The sequence below is a fragment of the Octopus bimaculoides genome, chromosome 3, assembly GCF_046866305.1.
Source record: "Octopus bimaculoides isolate indiv1 chromosome 3, ASM4686630v1, whole genome shotgun sequence".
NCBI classification, from domain to species: Eukaryota; Metazoa; Mollusca; class Cephalopoda; order Octopoda; family Octopodidae; genus Octopus; species Octopus bimaculoides.
Window position 1 is genome coordinate 138,236,821 of NC_142930.1, and position 21,535 is coordinate 138,258,355.

General features: G+C 35.4%; 1 protein-coding gene across 5 annotated transcripts; it reads left to right on the top strand.

Moving 5' to 3' along the window:
• Positions 1-4,227: 4,227 nt before the first annotated feature.
• LOC106881532 (2-acylglycerol O-acyltransferase 1) lies at positions 4,228-20,990 on the top strand. 5 transcript variants are annotated; one of them, XM_014931954.3, is made up of 5 exons: positions 4,228-4,426; positions 8,163-8,656; positions 12,436-12,610; positions 14,156-14,355; positions 18,469-20,990. In XM_014931954.3, exons 2-5 carry the CDS (start codon positions 8,170-8,172, stop codon positions 18,621-18,623), a joined length of 1,017 nt encoding a protein of 338 aa, XP_014787440.1. In that variant the 5' UTR covers positions 4,228-4,426; positions 8,163-8,169; the 3' UTR covers positions 18,624-20,990. The 5 variants fall into 5 exon arrangements, with proteins under 5 accessions (XP_014787440.1, XP_014787439.1, XP_014787443.1 ...); XM_014931953.3 differs by having other exon boundaries at positions 4,263-4,541; XM_014931957.3 differs by lacking the exon at positions 4,228-4,426 and adding an exon at positions 4,793-5,550.
• Positions 20,991-21,535: the final 545 nt, after the last annotated feature.

Below are 21,535 nucleotides of genomic sequence, written 5' to 3' on the forward strand. Positions count from 1 at the left end.
TTATGTGTGTGGGATTGGCAGATGTATGCTAGTGTACTTGCAACAGAATCGTTGGACTGAGGTTTAGTGGTGTGTGTATGGGGGGGGGGTGAAAGAAAGAGAGGGGAAGCATATATACATAGATGTATTTATGTGTTCGCTTGCATGTGCACATTCATGTTTATGGGGGTAAATGTAGGGGTTACAAGAGATGCATATGGTTGGAAGAGTGACCTGAGGTCTGTGTAGGCATTGGTGATTAGGAACCCTATCCTTGGTTGTGGGGTGGCCAGTGATGAGGGGCAGCCAATGTTAAGGTGATATATTTGGGTTGTTGGCAGCCAGTAGGGTTTGAAGTTCATCAGAAAGGTGTACCTCTGATGGCAGCAATAAGATAGTTCATATTTCTCGTTGATAGATATTGCTGGTTGGTGGAGAATGTGCAATCTTTCATGGAGGCAAAAATGGCAAGTGGTAGCTCTGAGTGAGTAAGGTGCAGTCCTATTGATAACAGTCCATTTGATGTTGGGGGTTTCATTCCAAACTTTGTGGAGTCTCCAGAGTCGCTGATCTTACTTCTAACAACACCACATAACCCTCCTTGACCAAAAGCAACCCAGATTCTTGTAGCCACCTTGGACTTTCTGCATCACTCCATTTGGTTATCTGAGCTTCAATAAGCTAGGTTTCTGTAAGAAGCCAGCATGAACAACGGATGTTAAATGATGATGGTGATGATGATGATGATGATGATGATATATGTATATATATATATATATATATGTTATTGTTTTTATTATTGTCAGTATCATTGTTGTTTGGTATATTATTGTGATACTACTTTTGTAAATGTTTTTGTGTTACTACAACAATAAATGTCACTCATAATCTAATAAACTGATTGGTGAAGAGTAGTAGACTTGGTATATTTTAGGGAACTCAAAGAAATCCAACACCACTTGATCACATTCCACCTGAGGAAATACCAACTCACAGCTGTCGCTGAAAAATGTTTAATTATATAGCAATTCTATAGAATAATCTTATATAATCCATAACTATAAAAGAGAGTTTGTATGTGTGTGTGTGTGTGCACGTATGTTCCTTATCCTATTGGATTGGTGCATAATTACTGCGGCTTTTCTTGACAAATTTTATTTAAACAAAAATAACAATATTTAACAAAATAATCTTTAAATGATGGTCTGACTGTCTGCCAAGCAAATGGGAAGCAGTAATTGAAGAGTTGATGGTGAATATGCTCTGGAATAATCATTTAAAGATGTTTTTGTTGAATAAAATTTGTTGAAAAAAAGCTGCAATAATTATGCACCAACCCATATAAAAGTCTATAACTATAAAAAAGAATTTGTATGTGTGTGTGTTCCTTATACATTCCAAAACTGAGTTGCTAATTTTGACATACGGGTTATCAAAAGTTTCAGTACTATTTCCGCTACCAACTAAACTTGACATATTTCCGTTACAAAAATTTAAAATTATAATCTTTTCCATAGCTCAACTATCATAAACATTTTATACGACAACAATGACGATGATGTCACATTTTCTATATATGAGTGTGTACCTCAAAAGGCATCCATCATTACGACACACATCTTCACCCACTTCCTCTATCTCTCTCTTTCTCTCTCTCTCTCACATACACACACACATACACACACGTCCATTTCATATACATGTGCATACATCTTATTTTTTACAGAATGACCAAGTGAAACACAGAATGAGGAAAAATCAGAGAGACAAGAGAAAGAAACAGAGACAGAAAACAAGCTTCTATAGGAGAAGTTGAAAGACAGATAGTGGGTGAGAGACAGACGCTGATGTTTTATACCCCATGAAGTGAAAGAAAGCCAGCACAAAATTGACACAGTATGTTCTACAGGTGAAGGTGAAAGAAAGCGGCACAAAGAGAGGGGGAAAGCAGGAGAGAAGGGGACATCAAGAACCTCAGAAGTGAGGTCGTGTCGTACAATTTTAAGGTCATTTTCACTTTCATTCCATGTTTCACGCATGCGCAGAATTAGGCATTATCTTTCTCTTTCAATTTCTCATTGCAATGTATGGAGACCTTCTGCTGTTAACATATTACAATTTCACTACATTTCCTTCTTTTGGACTTAAGAAAGGTATGTAAAATGAATTTCCTTTGACATGCATGCACGCACAGACAGTCAGACAGACATACAGACAGACACACACACACACAGACACACACACACAAACACGCACAGACAGACACACAGAATCAAAGTTCTGTATGAATTATGTTATTTTCTGCTGTGCGCTAAATTACAGCTCAAATCCAACCAAAATATTTTTAAAAACACCTCACAAGAGCAGAATTCACATTGGAGAATGAATCAGAATTCTTAGTAAGAGAATGGGGAGATAGATGTTGAACATGCAACAACAACTTTAAATACTTAGAAAGTGGTTCCCACATAAAATTTAAGAGTGGATTCTCGTTCAAAATAAATGTAGATATGAATTGCAAAATGCAGAACTTCAGATATTGCATTACCTGCCCCAACTGCAAAGAAAATTACATTGGCGAAACAAATAATTCCCTCTGCCAACGTGCAAGAATATACAGGCAGCATATCCAGCAAGAGGAATTACGTAGGATTCATCAAGCAAGCATCTGGAAATATGCAACGAAGGAAAATTCAAAATCTTTTTCTTTTACAAATGTTCATGGGAAGACGTGCAATACCAAAAAGCAATGGAACTACACTTCATCAAAAAATTTTCTCCAAGATTGAATGTTTGAAAGTGGAGAATTTGCACTTTTTATTCTATATGTAGTTCCAGTATTGGAAACATGACACTCATCTCTATAAGTATTCAGGTATATATATATATATATATATATATATATATATATATATATATATAATCATTGGGATATTCTAGCTTGAGGTATTTTTCCAACTTGTAAATATTGTTTGTTCATGCAAAACATAGAATTGAAAGACATCTTAAAGAAAGTAAAAAATACACTATTACTGTTGCGTAACCCTGTCAGTTGATTTACTTAGCTACATGCTTGCTTTGAAAAGCTTAAAATACTAAGTATGTTTTCTGTATTCTAGTAATACTATTATGTGGCTTGTATTCCACACATTGTCCTGTCCTGGGGTTTGATGCCCCTAGTCTAAAAGCACTGGATATAAGAGTGGTGTGTGGAATGTACTGATGAGCTCTAACCTTTGGTTACATGTGTTTTCCAGCATATATGTTCTATATGTCATTGTCATCAGTTAACATCCATGTTCCATGCTGGCGTGGTTTTGAGAGGATGCGATGGGACCAAAGAGGGCATTGTGCTCCAGTGTCTACTTTGTCATGATTTCTATAGCCAGGTGTCCTTCCTAATGCCAACCACTTTACAGTATGTACTGGGTTCTTTTTTTATGCCACTGACACTACTGAGATCACTATGCAACCTGTGAGTCTCCAAAACCTGAGGAATGGAGTACTGGTGGTGGGATGCATTCTTATACTAGATGGAGTGGTTAAAGTATCAGAGAAGAGGTTGGGGTACAGCAGGTTCTTGTAGAGGAGCTATGTGGCTACTCACATTTAGGGGAGAGAGTGAGAATGAATCAGTAGTATCTCCAAAGAGATAAACAAAAGTAGTTAAGTGTCCAGGAGGTACCTCAAAGTATAGCACACACACACACTTGCACAAGGCCCATATATATGCATGTTGGGCTTGCAATATCTTTTGACTTTTGAAATTCCTTCTCTCTTTCTTTCTCTTCATTGGTCAAGAAGTTAAAAATTTGATTTCGTAATGATACTTTGTAATACTCTTTTTTTTTTTTTTAACTTGTTTCAGTATTTGACAGTGGCCATGCTGGAGCACTGCCTTTAGTCAAAGAAATCGACCCCAGAACTTATTTTTTGTAAGCCTAGTACTTGTTCTATCAGTCGCTTTTGCTGAACTGCTAAGTGTCGGAGACATAAACACACCAACATCAAGTGAGGGTGAGGGGACAAACACAGACACACAAATACATACACACACACACACATATATATATATATATATGATGGGCTTCTTTCAGTTTCCGTCTACCAAATCCACTCACAAAGCTTTGGTCGACCTGAGGCTATAGTAGAAGACACTTGCCCAAGGTGCCGTGCAGTGGGACTGAACCTGGAACTATGTGGTTGGGTAGCAAGCTTCTTACCACACAGCCGCTCCTGCACCTATACAGTGGTTAATATTTCACCGTAACCAGTTTTACTAAGTAATAGACGTGTTGACTTAAGTGGGGTGAAATGTAAACACTTATGTGATAAAGCTATTTAGAACAGAAATATATGCCATTTGGCTAGTGATAGTTTATACTTTGTACTATCTTGTGTCTAAATTGTAAACGAAGCCCGATGTATGTATAAAATATGTCAAACAGTAAGTTAAATAATCCGATTTGATTTATTTGTCGTTCATTTTCCCCCTTCTCCTGTCGTCATTTATCTGCTATTTCAGCATTTGTGTCCGCGGGGGGTAGGAAAACCAAACTTAGGTGAGTAAAGAGTGTTAGCCTTTTCCGCTAACTTTATTTTCTCTCGTTTTTATTTTTAAAATTAAGAATGACATTTCAAAAGAAGCCTGTACGTTGTCTCACGACCTGTTAGAAATAGCAAACCAATTTTTTAAAAATTACATCCTATCGTCATATAGAAAAGAAGGACACCTCAGATAATGGGCAATCCTTCGTATTACTGCTAGGTGGGAGGCTTAATCCAATTTACCACCATCACCAGCACCACCACCACTTGGTTCTTGGATTTCGTTACAAGCATTGAAGCCAGGCCTTTGCTTGAAGATAAATTCCTCCCTTCCTCTCATCAATCACGGAGGTCCCGGAGAAAATATAGGTTCATAGGAGCTACTCATCCATCCGTAACTAAACGGGAGAAAATGCAACAGGATAACAAAATAAAATTCAAACACAGTCAGCATTATATTTTCTAAAGAAACAAACAGTTACGTTTCGAAGATGTAAATTTGATATATTTTTTTTAAGTATCAAAATGTAATTCTATAAAATACATATTAACCAAGAGTAGTGACTGTACCAGATTGTTTTCGAGAGTCATATGCAGGGTTTCTTGTTTTGTCGCTTATAAAAGAATCTGATGGAATTACTACTATTTTGGATCAAACAACACCCTTGTCAAATATATATTTTATACAATTACATATTATACTCAAGAAATTTTATTAAATATACATATTCAAAGCTCTGGGTCTCTTTAGAAAATTTAATAACATTCTTGTTATTTGTCCTCGGCCCTGATCGTGCATGCTTACGATCAAAAACGCATTCCACCAGTGACTATCCTGCTTTTACATTTATGTAGAGAAGCCAGCTCTACGTTAGTCAGTGTCCTTCCTTATTTTATGATGGTAGCTGTGATTTGACTACTATTTCTAATTGATCGTATTTAAATATTAAATTCCGTTATTCTGGTTCCTGTTTATATTTTCCTTTGAGTTTACTGTCGGAATGCGAAGGATCGTCAACAAAGGTGTCTCTAATTCAGTAGTCTTCTAATATCTGTCATGTCTTATAAAACTAGTTGTCTCTGATTAGACGAAATCTTTTACTAACCCACTTCATGTTGTATTTATTATATTTGCTGCTTTGTAAGTTAACTTGAATCGCTTTTTAATAATCTTTTGGTAATAATCGGCGATCTTGGACTATAACGTACCCTTTTCGCTAAAGCCGTGCTTACTTTCTCTAGGAACTTTCCATCAACATTTAATTTACTCTTGCTTTCACTGGTGTTTTCTCTGATTCTTAACTTTTTGCTTGTATAGGATCACCGATTGTGTTCTGTAATTATTTTATGGATTCGCTATCCCATAGCATGAAAATACTTCGATTTACAAACCTTTTGATCGAGCATTGGTCGAAAATGAAGAAAATTTTGTTTATGTTTAACAATGTGGACAGAATTTTCGTCGTTTGCTTAAGATCCATATTGTTATTCAATATTGTCAAAAATTCGTGTTACTAGAATATTATTGTTGTTGATATTAATTCACAAAACTGAAAAGAAAGCTAAAAGTTGTGGAATGGAAAGGAAACTTGAAGTTTGCGAAAGTGAGAATAGTACGGTATACTCTCATATCGCCCGAACAGCTTTCTCTCTTGCAAATAACAGGACTTTTCCCCTCCCCTTTTATCGCGAATTGATTTTGTTTATTGTTTTATAGCATCAAATCTACATAGTTATCGAATAACTTCTGTTTTTGTTTTTAATCCAACTGTCATTCTGTTCAGTTTAGTGAGTCAACACAGACGTCGTTTTCAATTAGAATTTAATTTATTTTCAGTGCTTCATTCATTTAGTTGTTTTAAATTGTTGAATCAGATACTTCACGTAAAAGGAAATTAATAGAAAAGCAACTGAATTAATTTCAGTTCGTTCGTTGAAGCTGCAATAATTAATTACATCCACGTGCAAATCGTGTAGCTGCTCCCTCGTTGCTTCTGTTATTGTTATTGTTTAACCCAAGGTCAACCCTGAATCAAACAGTCCAATGACCAAAAGTATTCTACCCATGATCACTTCGACTACATAGTCTTTTTCTTAATGGCATGATGTAATTTGAGGAAGATTTGGCAGAATTTCTCGAAAGTCGAGAGTAAATCCTTTTTGGCTCGTGCACAAGGTTTTATTTGATGTTGTTATGGTGTTGACCCACAACAAAGTCAGCTGTCGCTCTCAAATTCAGTTCATCAAGTTTGTCTGCCTCTATTCTGACCGCCACCAAAACCTTTAGGCATATTGTAACATTGAAAACTGGAAGAAATGTGACGTCCAAACTGTAACTGTGCACAGTTCAATAAATGACCCTACACCAAAGTGTATAGTATGATCTTTCATTTGATGAATGTGTATGCTGACTTTTTGAAATAGATTTTAGAGGTTATGTAACGATAAAGTTTTTATTTGAAGTCGAGGGTCACCAATTGTAATGGGAGAAATTGATTAATAAACAATATTATGAAATGTCGGAGTCAGCAATTGTGATGATAAAAATTTGTTGTTATTATAACGGCAAGCGAAGTAAAGTTCGTGTTTTGTTGTCCTCTTCCTTGTTTAGTAGTAATTACAGAGACAGATAGAATGATATTGTAAGAGAACAGAATTAGAGCTAGTGAGAGTTGTAGGGTGCGCGACGCTGTCTCACAGTTGCTGACAGTAAACTTCATTTCTCCCTCTGACCAAGGTTCTAGCTGGTCAACCAGACTTCGTTCTCACTGAGTCGTCACCATGTGACTGGACTCGTTGAGTCGTCACTGACTAGTGACTAACTAACTTTTTGCTTGGGGTTTATGCTTTTATAACTATCTAGAAGGATAGACATATCATTGAGAACAATAGTTTTAGTTGGTGGTCTTGTTATCTCTATTCTAGCTTTTGGTGAAGTAGAAGAGGTTAGAAAGGGTCAAGTGGTGAAGACATTATTTTGGCTTACCTAAAGGCATCTGGAAAATGTAGAACTGCTCTAACAGAAAAACCATTGTTCCACCGTGGGGAAAGTTCTGTTGCAGTGTTAATTTAAATTTGGCTATGGTGGATCAAATCCACTTCATGCATGCAAGATCTGCTACAGTTAGGTTTGGAGGTAAGAGTAGTACTCAAGAGTAGTAATCAAGATTGATGCGGTTGTTGTGAGGAGAGGATTTCACATGCAGAGAGGGCAATTCCCAAGGACTGAGGTTCTGGGAAAGGACTGACTGGTCATAGTGTTCAGTGAATTGGCCTGGAAAGGTGTTTTACACTACATGGATGAGAGGAAGGTAAATAAGTACGTCAATGATAGTGGAATGAGACAATTTAAGTCTGAGGAGTGGTTGCCAACTTCAGTGGCTGGTCCCTTTGTTGGTTCCACTTGAAGTAGGCCCTCTTTCTCCCATGCATTCTCCTCATTCAACAAATCTTTGTAGTAACTTTTCCCTGTCTCTTTTGTTTTTTCAAACTCCAAGAGGATGAATATACTATTATCATTATACTATACACAATTTTCCCTCCTGATGTCTTGAATTTTTTTTTCTAGCCACCTGGAATACATGTGAATATAAATATTCTGTTGAGATATATATTTAATATTTTATTGTTTTTAGGCCAACAATGAAGATATTTGGATTTGAATTTGCTCCAATTTTCATTCCTCTTGAAAGACGTATACAGACAGCTTGTGTCTTTCAGTGGGCACTATGTTTCTTATGTATGGGCTTTGGAAGTCTTGCTGTCTTCATCTACCTCTTATTCACTGAATACTATTTCATACCTCTGGCTTATTTAATGTGGTACATCTATGACTTCAACACATGTGAGCAAGGAGGCCGTCGTCTTCTGTGGCAATTTAACAATCCCATTTGGAAATACTTTGCTGATTACTTTCCTATAAAGCTCATCAAGACAGCAGAGCTTGATCCATCCAAGAACTATATAGTTGGTTACCATCCTCATGGAATTATGAGTGCTGGTGCATTTGCAAACTTTGCAACAAATGCAACAGGCTTCAACCAAATGTTCCCAAATATGCATCAATATTTGTGCATATTAACAGGACAATTTCGCTTTCCATTCTTCAGAGAGTATCTAATGAGTTCTGGTGAGTACCTTTTTTTAATTTTTACTGTTTTTTAAAATCATCAGTGAATTGAAAAATCCATGTTAAATGCTTATAAATATACAATATTGGTTAAAATAATTGTCACCTCATAAAAAAATGCCTTTTTTTTCTGGTGACTTAGAGGAAGAAGGGTAGTATCCCTAATCTTTTTCAGGGCCTCCAAGACTGGTTGAAGAGAAAGTGTGGAAGAAATTGAGATCTGATCTGAATTATTGCAACAGAGTTGACTTTACTGAAAGTATGTTAGGGACAAGTAAACTATTAAACTAGCAGACAAATTAAGTTTCACCTAGTTTATTTTCTGATATACAGAACAAGAATAATTGCACTAGTTTTATCCCATAAAAACTAACTGTAGTTTAAAGAAGGTTGAATGGGAATTAAACAGATGTATGACCAAAAATATAACATAATGACCCAGTTTTTGGTGATGCAATTGTACTAATAAAAATGTAACTTAAAAATGTAAGGTTTATAGCTTTATGGCTTTCTTCTGGAGATACTCATACAAATAATCTACAACACTATATGGCAAGATAAGGAAGGGTAAGAGCACCAAGCCACACCGAACCTATGAACCATTCCCAGGAATCTATGGATCATAACCTGCAAGCTGAGTATTAGCCACATCAACCCCAGCTGTCTGAAAGGGCTTGAAATGGAAGACACCCACCACAACTTGGTAGCTTTTACCCACCAGTGCAATATCTGCAAAACTACCTTTGGAAAATCAAAATTTTTCTTTGTGCATAGTATAAACAAGTTTCCACTGCAGAACCTACAAGTCTTTGCAAAGAAAGTTTCTACTAACTTTTCAGAAGCCTTCTAACCACAATTCTTCAACCAAGAGGGCTCTCTTAATAGCACATCTGCTGAAAAAGCTTCCATATTAACCTTGTACTTCCCCACCAACTCAACGCTGTATCAGCTCAATAAAACTACTCCGTTATATCAGTCTTGTCACATTTGCAATTCCTACACATGAAACATTCTCTGATTACTTTAACCCTGTGAATGATGTCTTTTTCATTACCTTCAAAAATGCTGAAGGACATTGTTTTATCCTTGGTAAACTCTTCAATTTCTCTGACAGGGACCTATCCTAATTTTTGTAAAGGGGCTATAATGTATTCCTATACTCTTGCCTCTTCTCAGCAGCCTCTGCCAACTGCACATAAACCTGACATCTCAAAAGTCATGGAAACAATTGTTACAATCAATCCTTCCATTACCTTGTGTCTCTCTCTCTCTCTCTCTCTCTCTCTCTCTCTCTCTCTCTTTCTCTCTCTCTCTCTCTTTCTCTCTCTCTCTCTCTTTCTCTCTTTCTCTCTCTCTCTCTCCCTCTTTTACAGACAACGCAGGAATATAGTAGAACCAGATTTATACCAAAAACTTTTGGCTTTATGCTTTTTAATTCTCACCCTTGAGAACTTTAGTGAAAGCAGTGTTATTACAGTTGTAATTAAAGCTTGTGGCCTTGCATTACATGAGAACCATCAACCGCAGTTGCTCACTCATGAGCTCCATTTGTCTCATATCTCTAGACTTAGAAGTTTCCTAACAAATTGCACTGTTGTAATGAGTGACAGGAGGGATTTCTCTGAGTCAAACTCTGCTGTAACCCAAGGTTTCTTAGGTTTTCAATATTCTTAATTCTGTGCATTTATGATTTACTTGCAGTCAATTGTAAACAAAACACTCTGCTGTGCAGATGATACTATCATTCTTATCTTATTCATATAAGCATTATCTCCATGCAACCTAAATGCTTTGTTCCAGAACTGCTCTGACTTTATGAGCAGAAATCTTGGGAGCAAATGAAACAACACTGTACAAACTACAAGCTTTCCTACCTCCAGTATTATAGCAGAACTTATATGTCTTTGCAAAGAGGATTTCTGCTAACTTTTCAGAATCTTTCTAACCATCTTCCCTCAACGAAGCTGAAAGGCACAAGAGACAGTTTTTATAGATATCAAGGAAACAAATTTGTATCTCACCCTTTCAGTGCTTGAACGACACCTAATTAAAACCCTCAAAATCATTACAAACCTGTGAAGATTTCTTGTGGAGAAACCTCATATATACAAGTTTGCCAAAATTGCATCACAAAGACTAGGTTTTCAGTTCAGAATCAGAATATACATCAGTCAGTTTTTTTTTAGATATTTGTAGAAATTAATCAGAAAAGATAAGGTAGCACCCATAAGTTTTACAACCAGTTCTAGAATTGTGAGGCTGATACAGATCGATATTTGCAAGAAAAGTGGAGTGGCTGTGTGGTAAGTAGCTTGCTTACCAACCACATGGTTATGGGTTCAGTCCCACTGCGTGGCACCTTGGGCAAGTGTCTTCTACTATAGCCTTGGGCCGACCAAAGCCTTGTGAGTGGATTTGGTAGACGGAAACTGAAAGAAGCCCGTCGTATATATGTATATATATATATATATATATATATATATGTGTGTGTATGTGTGTTTGTATGTTTGTGTGTCTGTGTTTGTCCCCCCCAACATCGCTTGACAACCGATGCTGGTGTGTTTACGTCCCCGTAACTTAGTGGTTCGGCAAAAGAGACCGATAGAATAAGTACTAGGCTTCCAAAAAATAAGTCCTGGGGTCGATTTGCTCGACTAAAGGCGGTGCTCCAGCATGGCCGCAGTCAAATGACTGAAACAAGTAAGAGAGTAAAGAGTAAAAGAGTATAAGAAGATGGATTCCAAATGGATGCAGTCCTGGTCCTGGGAGAAATATTTAATATAGAGTTGGGAAGAAGAGACAAAGTAAGTGTCCCAAGTGAGATGGCTAGCCCTTCTACATGTAGAGAATGTGTAGCTGTCTATTTCAAAGGAGCAGAGGCCATTGTTATAATTGTAGAAGCTGTGAAAAGAAACAACGCATCTGTGAGTTACTGATTGAAGCCTGTTTGTAGTTGAAGTTTTGTCAGTCAAATGAATAGCCCACTTATTCGTTTACTAAAAGAACTGTTATTATTGTCCTTTTAGTAAACAAACAAGTAAATTGACGCAATACAATGTCTGCAAATTGATGAATACCACCTATTCCCCTCCATTTTCTTATTGCTATATAAATTAATGGTAAAGTATCTTTTTACCCGCACCCATTTATTGCACTTGGTAATGCAATGAAATAACACTAGTGTAATAATAATTGGGTATTCTTCCAGCAGTGTATTGGATAGATATTATACCTTAGTGGGTTGGATTCACAACCCCTAACTTTCTTGTATATATATATATATATATATATATATATAAAGAGAGGAGGCATAAGATGAATATATTTATTTCACATGTGACATCTATATAATAATTTGTTTCAGTTTACTATGTGGTTTGTAGCCTGATCCATTAAAGGAATATTTTCATGAGTACCACCAGATTAGCTAAATCTATATACCGAGTGTTAAATTTATATATATATGTGTGTGTGTGTGTGTGTGTATATATATATATATATATATATATATATATATATATATATATATATATATATATATATATATATATATATATGTATATATATATATATATATATATATATATATATATATATATATATATATTTTTTTTTTTTTTAAAGATGGTTGGGTGTGATTTGGGAGAGATTTGACCACTATTTCTACTGGTTTAAATAATTATTTATAGACTATCTTTGCTACAAATAAAGCTGACAACTTCCTAAACTCCTGCCAACCTTTCATTGCTCCAATTATTCTTGATTTCTATTAATCTCAGGTTGCTGCGCAGTGTCAAAGAACAGTCTGAACTGGCTTCTAAATCAAAAGGAAAAAGGTAAATTTATTACTATTGTCGTTGGAGGAGCAGTAGAAGCCATTGAAGCAAATCCAGGAAAATTCAAACTAAAAATCAAAAAGCGGAAAGGATTTATCAAAATAGCTCTCCAGCATGGGTGAGTTCATGTGTTTAGTTAATAGTATGACAGTTGAATGGCTGTATGAGTAAAGGGTTAGTCTACCGATATGATAGTCAAAAGATCAAATCCTACAACTACACTAATTAATATACTTGTAACCAAGGTACATGAAGCCCCTTGTATTTTGAATGACTGAGCAAATGACAGGCTGCACTCTTACTTCAGAATGAATGTTGTTGTTTAACCATAAATCAGCACTGATCAAGCAAACTTATGATCAAAAGCATTCCAGTTATGATAATCCTATCTTTTATTAAGGACTATCTTATTTAATGAGTCCTCTTTGTTTGTCTGTCTGTCTGTCTCTCTCTCTCGCCTTCTCTCTCTTTCGCTTTCTCTCTCTCTCTCTCTCTCTTTCGCTTTCTCTCTCTCTCTCTCTCTCTTTCGCTTTCTCTCTCTCTCTCACCTTCTCTCTCTCTCTCGCCTTCTCTCTCTCTCTCGCCTTCTCTCTCTCTCTCTCTCGCCTTCTCTCTCTCTCTCTCTCACTCTCTCTCTCTCTCTCTTTCTCTCTCTCTCTCTCTCTCCCTCTCTCTCTCTCTCCTTCTCTCTCTCTCTCTCCTTCTCTCTCTCTCCTTCTCTCTCTCTCAAAATAAAGGGTGGGTTACGCCTGGAACACCTTAGTATATAGCAGTGCCCCGTTACCTTTTTCATTTGCGGTACACTTACGTTCCTTTCAAAATTCGGCGGTACACCTGGACTGAAAATACAGGGGAAAAAATTATACTCAGGTAACACTGAGGCACACCTAGCATCGTCTCGTGGCACACCAGCGTGTCGCGGCATACAGGTTGCAGAGCACTGGTATATAGATTTGTTCGATCAAGGAAGACCTCAGGTTAAACAACCGCATCCCATCGTTAAACTATCGACATTATTGCGAACTTACTTTAGTGATGTTTAAAGTTGTCTCCCTTGAAACACGTTTACTTGCTCGATTTTTTCAACACGTATCGCAAAACCATCCCAAATACTTCATCCTATTTGTTTACATTCTCAGTTCGTCGAGTTACCAACGTTTTTACTACAATGTTATCACGTGTACTTTGGGTAAGTATCTTTTGTCATAGCACTGAATCATATAATGCTTTGTGAGTGAAATTTGCTACATAAAAACTGTTCAGAAGCTTGCAAGGATCGTTCATGTCTTGGAGTAATAGACTTAATCCGTTGTCTAGCTTAACAAGGCAGCGAATTGATAACCTTTAGAGAATTGAATAGAATGCTTTGATTTATTTGTTCTGACTCTTTGTGCTCTGAGTTCAAATCTTATCGAAGTCGACCAATCCCAAGGGGTGAATTGATGGGACTGTTTTGTGGTGTCTGCTTCAGTTATCTATTTACTTTTTTTGGAATGTTATGCTAGCATTTTATTAAAGTTTTAATAAAGTTTTATTAAAGGCAATGATGGGGTCAAAGGTCAATGATGGGGTCCCAGGGAAGAAAATGTTATTAAGAATAAAATGAACTGTACATTCTCAAAAAAATATGGTTGTTATGTTTTCCTGTTTCTCTTTTAAACAGAACCCCTCTGATCCCAGTATACTCTTTTGGAGAGAATGATCTTTTTCTGCAGCTGAGTTCTGAAAAACGAAATTGGTTGAAGTGGTTCCAATTGAAATTCACAAAATTTATTGGTTTTTCACCAGTAATCTTCCATGGAAGGGGTATTTTTAACTACACATTTGGAATTGTGCCATTTCGGAAACCCGTCAATACTGTTGGTAAGGATCATCATCGTGATCATCCTTCTTCTTCTTCTTCTTCTTCCCTCATCCTGTACCTCCTTCATCTCATCTTTTTCCTTCCACTCCTCTAAAAAAGAAATAGTTCCTGGCTATTGGCCATTGTCCTTTTATGTAGAATGATATACGAGGTCCATTCCGGATATTTTGAGACTTTTTTTAGGAGAGACAGTTATAGCTGTCCTGGGTTATTGTAATTTTAGTATATCGTTACTATACATCTAATAAGGTAATCTGCCAACTTTTGTTATTCCAGGTTGAAGGAAACGGCTGTAACAACACCTTGAATATGCCCTACTAAACACTACTTGTTGCAGCTGACTTGTTGCAGAATACAGTTGGGATGTGGAGACAATTTGGATGCTTGCTATACAATAAAGTTTTGTGTTAAGCTGGGAAAAAATGCTACAAAAACTTATGATATGCTCCAGAATGCCTATGGATTAACTTGTATGTGCCAAGCATCTGTTTTTCACTGGCACAAGAATCCAGGCAAAGCAAATCCACTGGAAAACCCATGACGATCCACATTTTTGCCAGCAAGGACATCACCTACATCTTTTCTGTTCCCTCTGGCTATACAGTCAACAAAGAGTATTTAGTGGAAGTTTTGTGTGAGTTGAGGAAGAGATTTCGCCACAAAGGGCCTAATCACTTGCACCAGGACAATGCAGAAGTATACAATTCCATCCAGGTAACCAACTACGTGACAGAGACGGGCATCAAAACTGTCTCTCACCTTCCTTACAGTCCAGACTTTGTTCCCGTTGACTTTTGGTTGTTCTCTAAGCTGAATAATATACTAAGCCTTATAGTACAGCAGCTTTTTAAAAGTTTTATAATGTTACACGGAATAGAGTATTAAAATTGTTTCAATTAGCTATGGGTAAATGCATTGCTGTTCACCACAAAGAAATACACATGCAATAGTGCAGTGCTTTAAGAATGTTCAAGTATTCTAAAATTCTTGGCATTTTCTGATTGACCTCAAAAAATCATGGTACCTTCAGTTATCATAGATGGCACACATATGTGGACCATATACAGTACAGTGTTTGAAAATTTCTGCTGTTAACTTATGATGTGAAAAGTTGCAAAAAGCTGATATGTCAGGTAGTCATTTGGTATACTATTGACTTAAGTATGCACACACTCTCATTTGTAAATATGTCTTATCTGCAAATTCAGGGCCAAGGCTTTTTATAAAACAAATTTAAAAGTGAAAAGTGAGGAAACTAGTGATGGTCTGTGTTGGCAATGAATACTTGATATAAGAGGGTAATAAAATCTAAGGAATAAAGAATCTGATGTTTTGGGTCCTTGCCCTTCTTCCTTGTGTAAGAGGGAGAGAGAAAGAAAGAGAGACAGTTGTTGTATGTCACTTAGGCTGTTGGCTTCATCACCAAGTTAAAAGGTTGCTTGGATTTGTATGACTCTGATCTACTGCTCATCTTTATCTTCCATAGTTCCATAGCATATGACAGTTCCTTTTGGTGGCATACAGTATCATCCGTTTAATTTTCCAGGGTGATTATGAACTATTTTGAACCATATCAATGTGTCCAGTGTAGGATGTCACTTATTAGTTGTTCCTTATTTCTCCAGTAAAGTGAACTCTTCTTTTTGCAAATGGTGTCTGATGCTTTAGGAATTGTGTTACATGTTGTTTCTGTGGGAGGATGTTCTTTCGAAGACCTATTAATAATTGCAAGAAACATGCCTATGTGATAAGTAGCTTGCTTACCAACCACATGGTTCTGGGTTCAGTCCCATTGTGTGGCACCTTGGGCAAGTGTCTTCTACTATAGCCTCGGGCCGACCAAAGTCTTGTGAGTGGATTTGGTAGATGGAAACTGAAAGAAGCCTGTCGTATATATGTATATATATATATATATATATATATATATATATATATATATATATATATATATATATATATATATATATATATGTATGTGTGTGTGTATGTTTGTGTGTCTGTGTTTGTCCCCCCAACTTCGCTTGACAACCGATGCTGGTGTGTTTATGTCCCCGTAACTTAGTGGTTTGGCAAAAGAGACCGATAGAATAAGTACTAGACTTCCAAAGAATAAGTCCTGGGGTCGATTTGCTCGACTAAAGGCGGTGCTCCAGCATGGCCGCAGTCAAATGGCTGAAACAAGTAAAAGAGTAAAAGAAGTAGGATCTTTGTGATTTGACGGGCAACACTTGTTTTCTTAACGAAACACTTTCAAACTTAGGACACTGGTAGAATGTGTCATATAAAACAACTTCTTTTCTTAACCTTCTTAACAAAAAATTGTACATTGCAAGTTATTTTATGTTAAAGTTGTTGTATTTCTGTAATTTCAACCAATCACTGACGTCTATTCAGCTGAATACAGTTAGTGCTGTTCGGTGTCAAGTGTGTTATTCCCTGTTTAATTATATCATTATTCCTTAGTAAGGGTTTAGGGTTTTAGGGTTAGGGTTTTAGGTTTAGGGTTGGGGTTAGGGTTATGGTTATGAGTTATAGGGTTAGAGTTAAGGTTATGGCAAAAATAATCATAACCCTAACCGTAATCCTAAAACTAACCCTAACTCTAAAACCCGAACCCTAACCCTAAAACCCTAAAGCTAAAACCAGTACAAACGCACGAACGATGTCATAAATAACAGTAACAAACAAAATATATACCACTGATAGTTGTTGTTGACAATGGATAGTTTTTGTTGACAAACAACGGCACTAATTTTATTCAAGGGAAAAAATCCCGTAACACCGTTGTTTACATTCCCCGACGTAATTGTTTTCACTTCAATAGATGTCAGTGATTGGTTGAAATTACCGAAATATGACAATTTTTTACATGAAATAACTTAGAATACAAAATTTTTTATCTGTTCTATAGCACAAAATATACAAGTATTCGAAGTTTGAAAGTGTTTCGGTACCAAAAACACTACATAAAAAAATGTTGCCCGTCAAATCACAAAGATCCAAAAAGTATGTAAATACAAACCAGCATGGTATCAAGTCTTTTGCTTAGTGTCCAGGTTGTAAAAGCATGAAGCAACATAAATTCAACCACTGTACAGAAGTTCCTTTTGAGGCTGTGTGAGCTTAGATTATCTGGACTGTAAGGAAGGATATGGCAAAGGAAAGTGATAAATAAGAAGTTATCTTGAAACTTATCAGAACCACTGCTAAGTAGTAGTTCTAAGAGATAGTTCTGGTGGGTGAGTCTGAGAATGCTCAGGAGAGAGAGGGGGGGGGGGGTGTTTGGGATTTCGGGGGGGGGGGGGAGGAAATGAAGAAAGAACTGAAATGAATGGAATGATATGTATGTGGAGGGTAGGAGGGTGAGAAGGTCAGAAGTCTGGAGTGTAAGGCGAACAAAGTGGAAGGGAGGAAGATAAGGAATTTTGAAAGAAGGCAGAAAGAGCCAATACCTTAAATAAAGCAAAAAAAGAAACAGTCAGGAGTTTAAATAAAAAGAGATAGGGGAAAAGGAATGGAGTCGGGGGGGATGTTCTAAAATAATTTAGAATACCACATGGTTAATCATAAACAAGACACAAACCTCTTAGACCCACATTACTGCCAAAATGGCTGTTTTGCTTATTGAAGATTTATTCACCAATCACCATAAACATTGACTCACCCATTTCTTTCTTTCTTTCTTTCTTTCTATTTCTTTCTTTCTTTCTTTTTCTTTCTTTATTTCTTTCTCTCTTTCTTTCTTTCTTTCTTTCTTTCTTTCTTTCTTTCTTTCTTTCTTTCTTTCTTTCTTTCTTTCTTTCTTTCTTTCTTTCTTCTGTCATCTCACATCTGTCTGTCTTTCTCCCTTTTATATTCACTCTCTTTACTTTTCTTTTTCTCTCTCTTTCTCTCATCTTTTCACTTTCTTCTTTCCTTCATTCTCTCCTCACTTTTTCTCTTTCTCCTTTCTCTCATTCATTCTTATCCACTCTCTCCTCCTTTTTTTTTTTTATCTCCCCCTCTCTCTCTTCATATTCTTCCATTGTTCTATCCTCATATACTCTATGCTTTCTTTCTCTTTCTCTAATACATTCACCCTCTACTACTTTTTTTTCTTTTTTCATTTCAAGTTGGAAAACCAATTGAAGTTCCTTTGATAGAAAATCCAAGCAAAGAGCAGGTTGAAGAAGTCCACAAGATTTATCTGAACAGTCTGTATGAACTTTTTGAAGAATATAAGGGCAAATATGGCATTGATGAGATGAATCACTTGATCTTTGAATAACCTTTTCACATCTTCAAAATCAAAATTCTTTATATATTTTTCTATTTTTTTCTTTGTTGCAATTTCTTAGGTCAGTTATTTTCTTCCATTGTCTGTATAAATTTATTTAGCTCTTTGCTGATTCTTCAGTTTAGAATTTCATCATTTTGGTCTTCATCAGTATAATGGAAATAAATAATTTAACCAGTTCATAGTTTTAGCAAGATTTTGGATTTGTAGAATATTCTTTTCTTTTGTTAATCACATTTTTTTCACATTTTGTTTATTTGTTCAAGAAGATTAGAAGATAAGAAAAGATGGTGGAGAATTAGAATTGGTAGGGACACCCTGCCCTTGACAGCCTTATAAAGCCCTGGGTAAAGCAACCCACAAGTACCAAAGTGCATTGCCACAGAAAGATGCAACATTAATTGATTAGCATTGGAGTCATGGGCAATGACTCAGTGTGCTCAAGTCTTAAATTGGATCTGTATAGAGGGTAAACTAAATGCTTTGCAGTATTTAAGTTCTGAATTCAAATACTGCCAGGGTCAATGTCACAACCATTCTGTTAGATATTTGAGTAAGACATTTAACTCCATGTTTTTATTTATCTACCTGTCAGATAAAAATACCAGATTTGTTTTGTAATGCTATTCACAATAGCTTTGCATCCTACCCATGTTAGAATCAAATTAAAGTCTCATCTGTTTACTGTATTGATTCCAAGCTAAGCATTTACTTTATATATCTCTGTGATTCTTTTATAGGATGTTTCTCTTATATCTAAATTTATATAACTGCTTCATGCATGCAATAATTTTGTTAGCATGATAAACAAATGTGTCTGTCTTCAACTGTTTTCAAATTGTTTTGTTTTTTACAAATTCACACCAGACGAAAAGGCAGGCTAAAATCAGGACCGACTTGATTATGATTAATACAATAAAAGTCTTCAAATTGTAGTTTCAAGCAGGTACAGAGGTTCCAGAGGTTAACAGTACCATTCTTTAAACTTGCAGATTCTCTTGTTAAATGTATTTTTCATTCCATGTCTTCTAAAGTTTGCTAAATTTGATTTTGAGTAGGTTAAAATGGAAATTAGAAAGATGTGCTTCATTTTGTAACTACTTTAACAAAAACTTTTGATGAAATTTGAAACCAATATTACAAGATTTGAATCATTTTTTTGAAATCTATTGTAAATGAATATAAATATATGTAAATGAATATTAAAAAAAAAGTTAAAATAATGGTAGAACCTTTGTATTCTATTTCTGCTGAACTGCTTTCATCAGTAATAATTTTGTTTTATTAATTCGAGTTTTTATTGGAAATGACTTTGAATCTAAGAACAGTGTTCACATTTAATGAGAACCAACACAGTTTTCTATAATTAAATTAAATTAGAAGGATTCTCTTTAATTCTGCTTACATATGCAACAAACTTTACAGACAAAATGCAGATTTCTCTCATTTTTCCATATGCATTTATTAATAGTTTTTATTTCATTTTTATCAAAGACTTGATTTACTTCATTTAAGATAATTCAAAATTTGTGAATATCAATTAAAGTTGTTAAAAGCATTAAATTTGCAAATACAAAAAATTATATTTTTATGTTAAAATATAACGAGAGATTGATTATTTTTAATTTACATGTTATTATTGTATTGTCCATTTTGTCTGGTAACCCAATTATATTCTTCACAAATATACTTCCTTTTTAATCATTTCATGTCCATATTTTCTGGAAACTGCTACAAAACTTTATTTTCATTTAATTGATCATCTCATGACCATTGTAGCATTAATATTCACATGTAGCATTAATATTCACATGTAGCTATTGTATGTGTTTCATTGTTAATAATTTCACCTTTCAAAAATTGTATTTCAGAGTAGTACTACTACTGTTTTCACTTTCTCACTTCAGGTGTTAATTAACCTATTAATTAATTAACATTTCTGAGTTGTTGCCCCTTTGCTGCAACCAGATTAATTTTTACATGAGTCACTAAGCTTATATAGTCTTCTCATTTCAAATGTAATTTTAGTTGAAAATATTTTGCTTACTCTATTAAGTATACAGTACTCATTTAAATATTTTGTATGGTTGGCATCATTCTAAGTAAAGATGTTAAGATGCTATGTTAACTCATGTACTTTTCTTTTACATCTGTATAATGATTTTCTATCACTAGATTGGTAAACACTGGAGGAGGCTATGCTTATGAGGTTTAAAAAGACTGAGACATACCTAGATTTACCATCTGCATGCCAAAGTCCAGATCCAGTTAATGTTAGTTCTTAAATTAATGTTTCCATCTCCTCATTGCATACAAATTCTAATTTTGATTGACTAAAATTTAATCAATACATACAAATATTGTTGCTTTAAACATGTTTTATCTCTTAGTGGGTTAAGGGATAAATATAAATTTTATTGTTAATCATAATAGTTTTAATGTGGATTAAATTTTGTCGCCGTTTACAAAAGGGAAAGATATATTAATCAAAAGTAATGAAATATATTTTACAAAGTTGAAATAATTTCTGAACGAGGGCTAAACTGACAATGATTTCAAAGAAATTGGAAGTACCAGTACTATCTGAAAATGTGTATTTTGAAATGTCATTCTTTAGAATTTTCATGGAGTGTGGGCAACATCATATCTATTTTTCTGTTATACACATTTGTGAATTCCATGTGACAAAGGAAGCTATGTATTTAGATTTAACACAGAATAGGCTGTTGTATATGCCAACCATCACACAGAGTCCAAAATTACATTGTGAATCCAGATCCAATGATACAATAGATCACGAAGATTAATGAACTGAAGTCTGAGGTTGACTCGGATTAATCAGTTGTCTATTCCTGATTGGTGACCTGAGGCCAAGCTTGATGATTTGGTATTTCTTCCTGGTT

What these genes read in the sequence shown, in the direction of transcription:
- LOC106881532 (XM_014931954.3), top strand. Translation starts at nt 8,170, where the DNA reads ATGAAGATATTTGGATTTGAATTTGCTCCAATTTTCATTCCTCTTGAA. An exon ending in AGAGTATCTAATGAGTTCTG is followed by an intron (nt 8,657 to 12,435) that starts GTGAGTACCTTT and finishes TATTAATCTCAG; the next exon opens with GTTGCTGCGCAGTGTCAAAG. An exon ending in AAAATAGCTCTCCAGCATGG is followed by an intron (nt 12,611 to 14,155) that starts GTGAGTTCATGT and finishes TCTTTTAAACAG; the next exon opens with AACCCCTCTGATCCCAGTAT.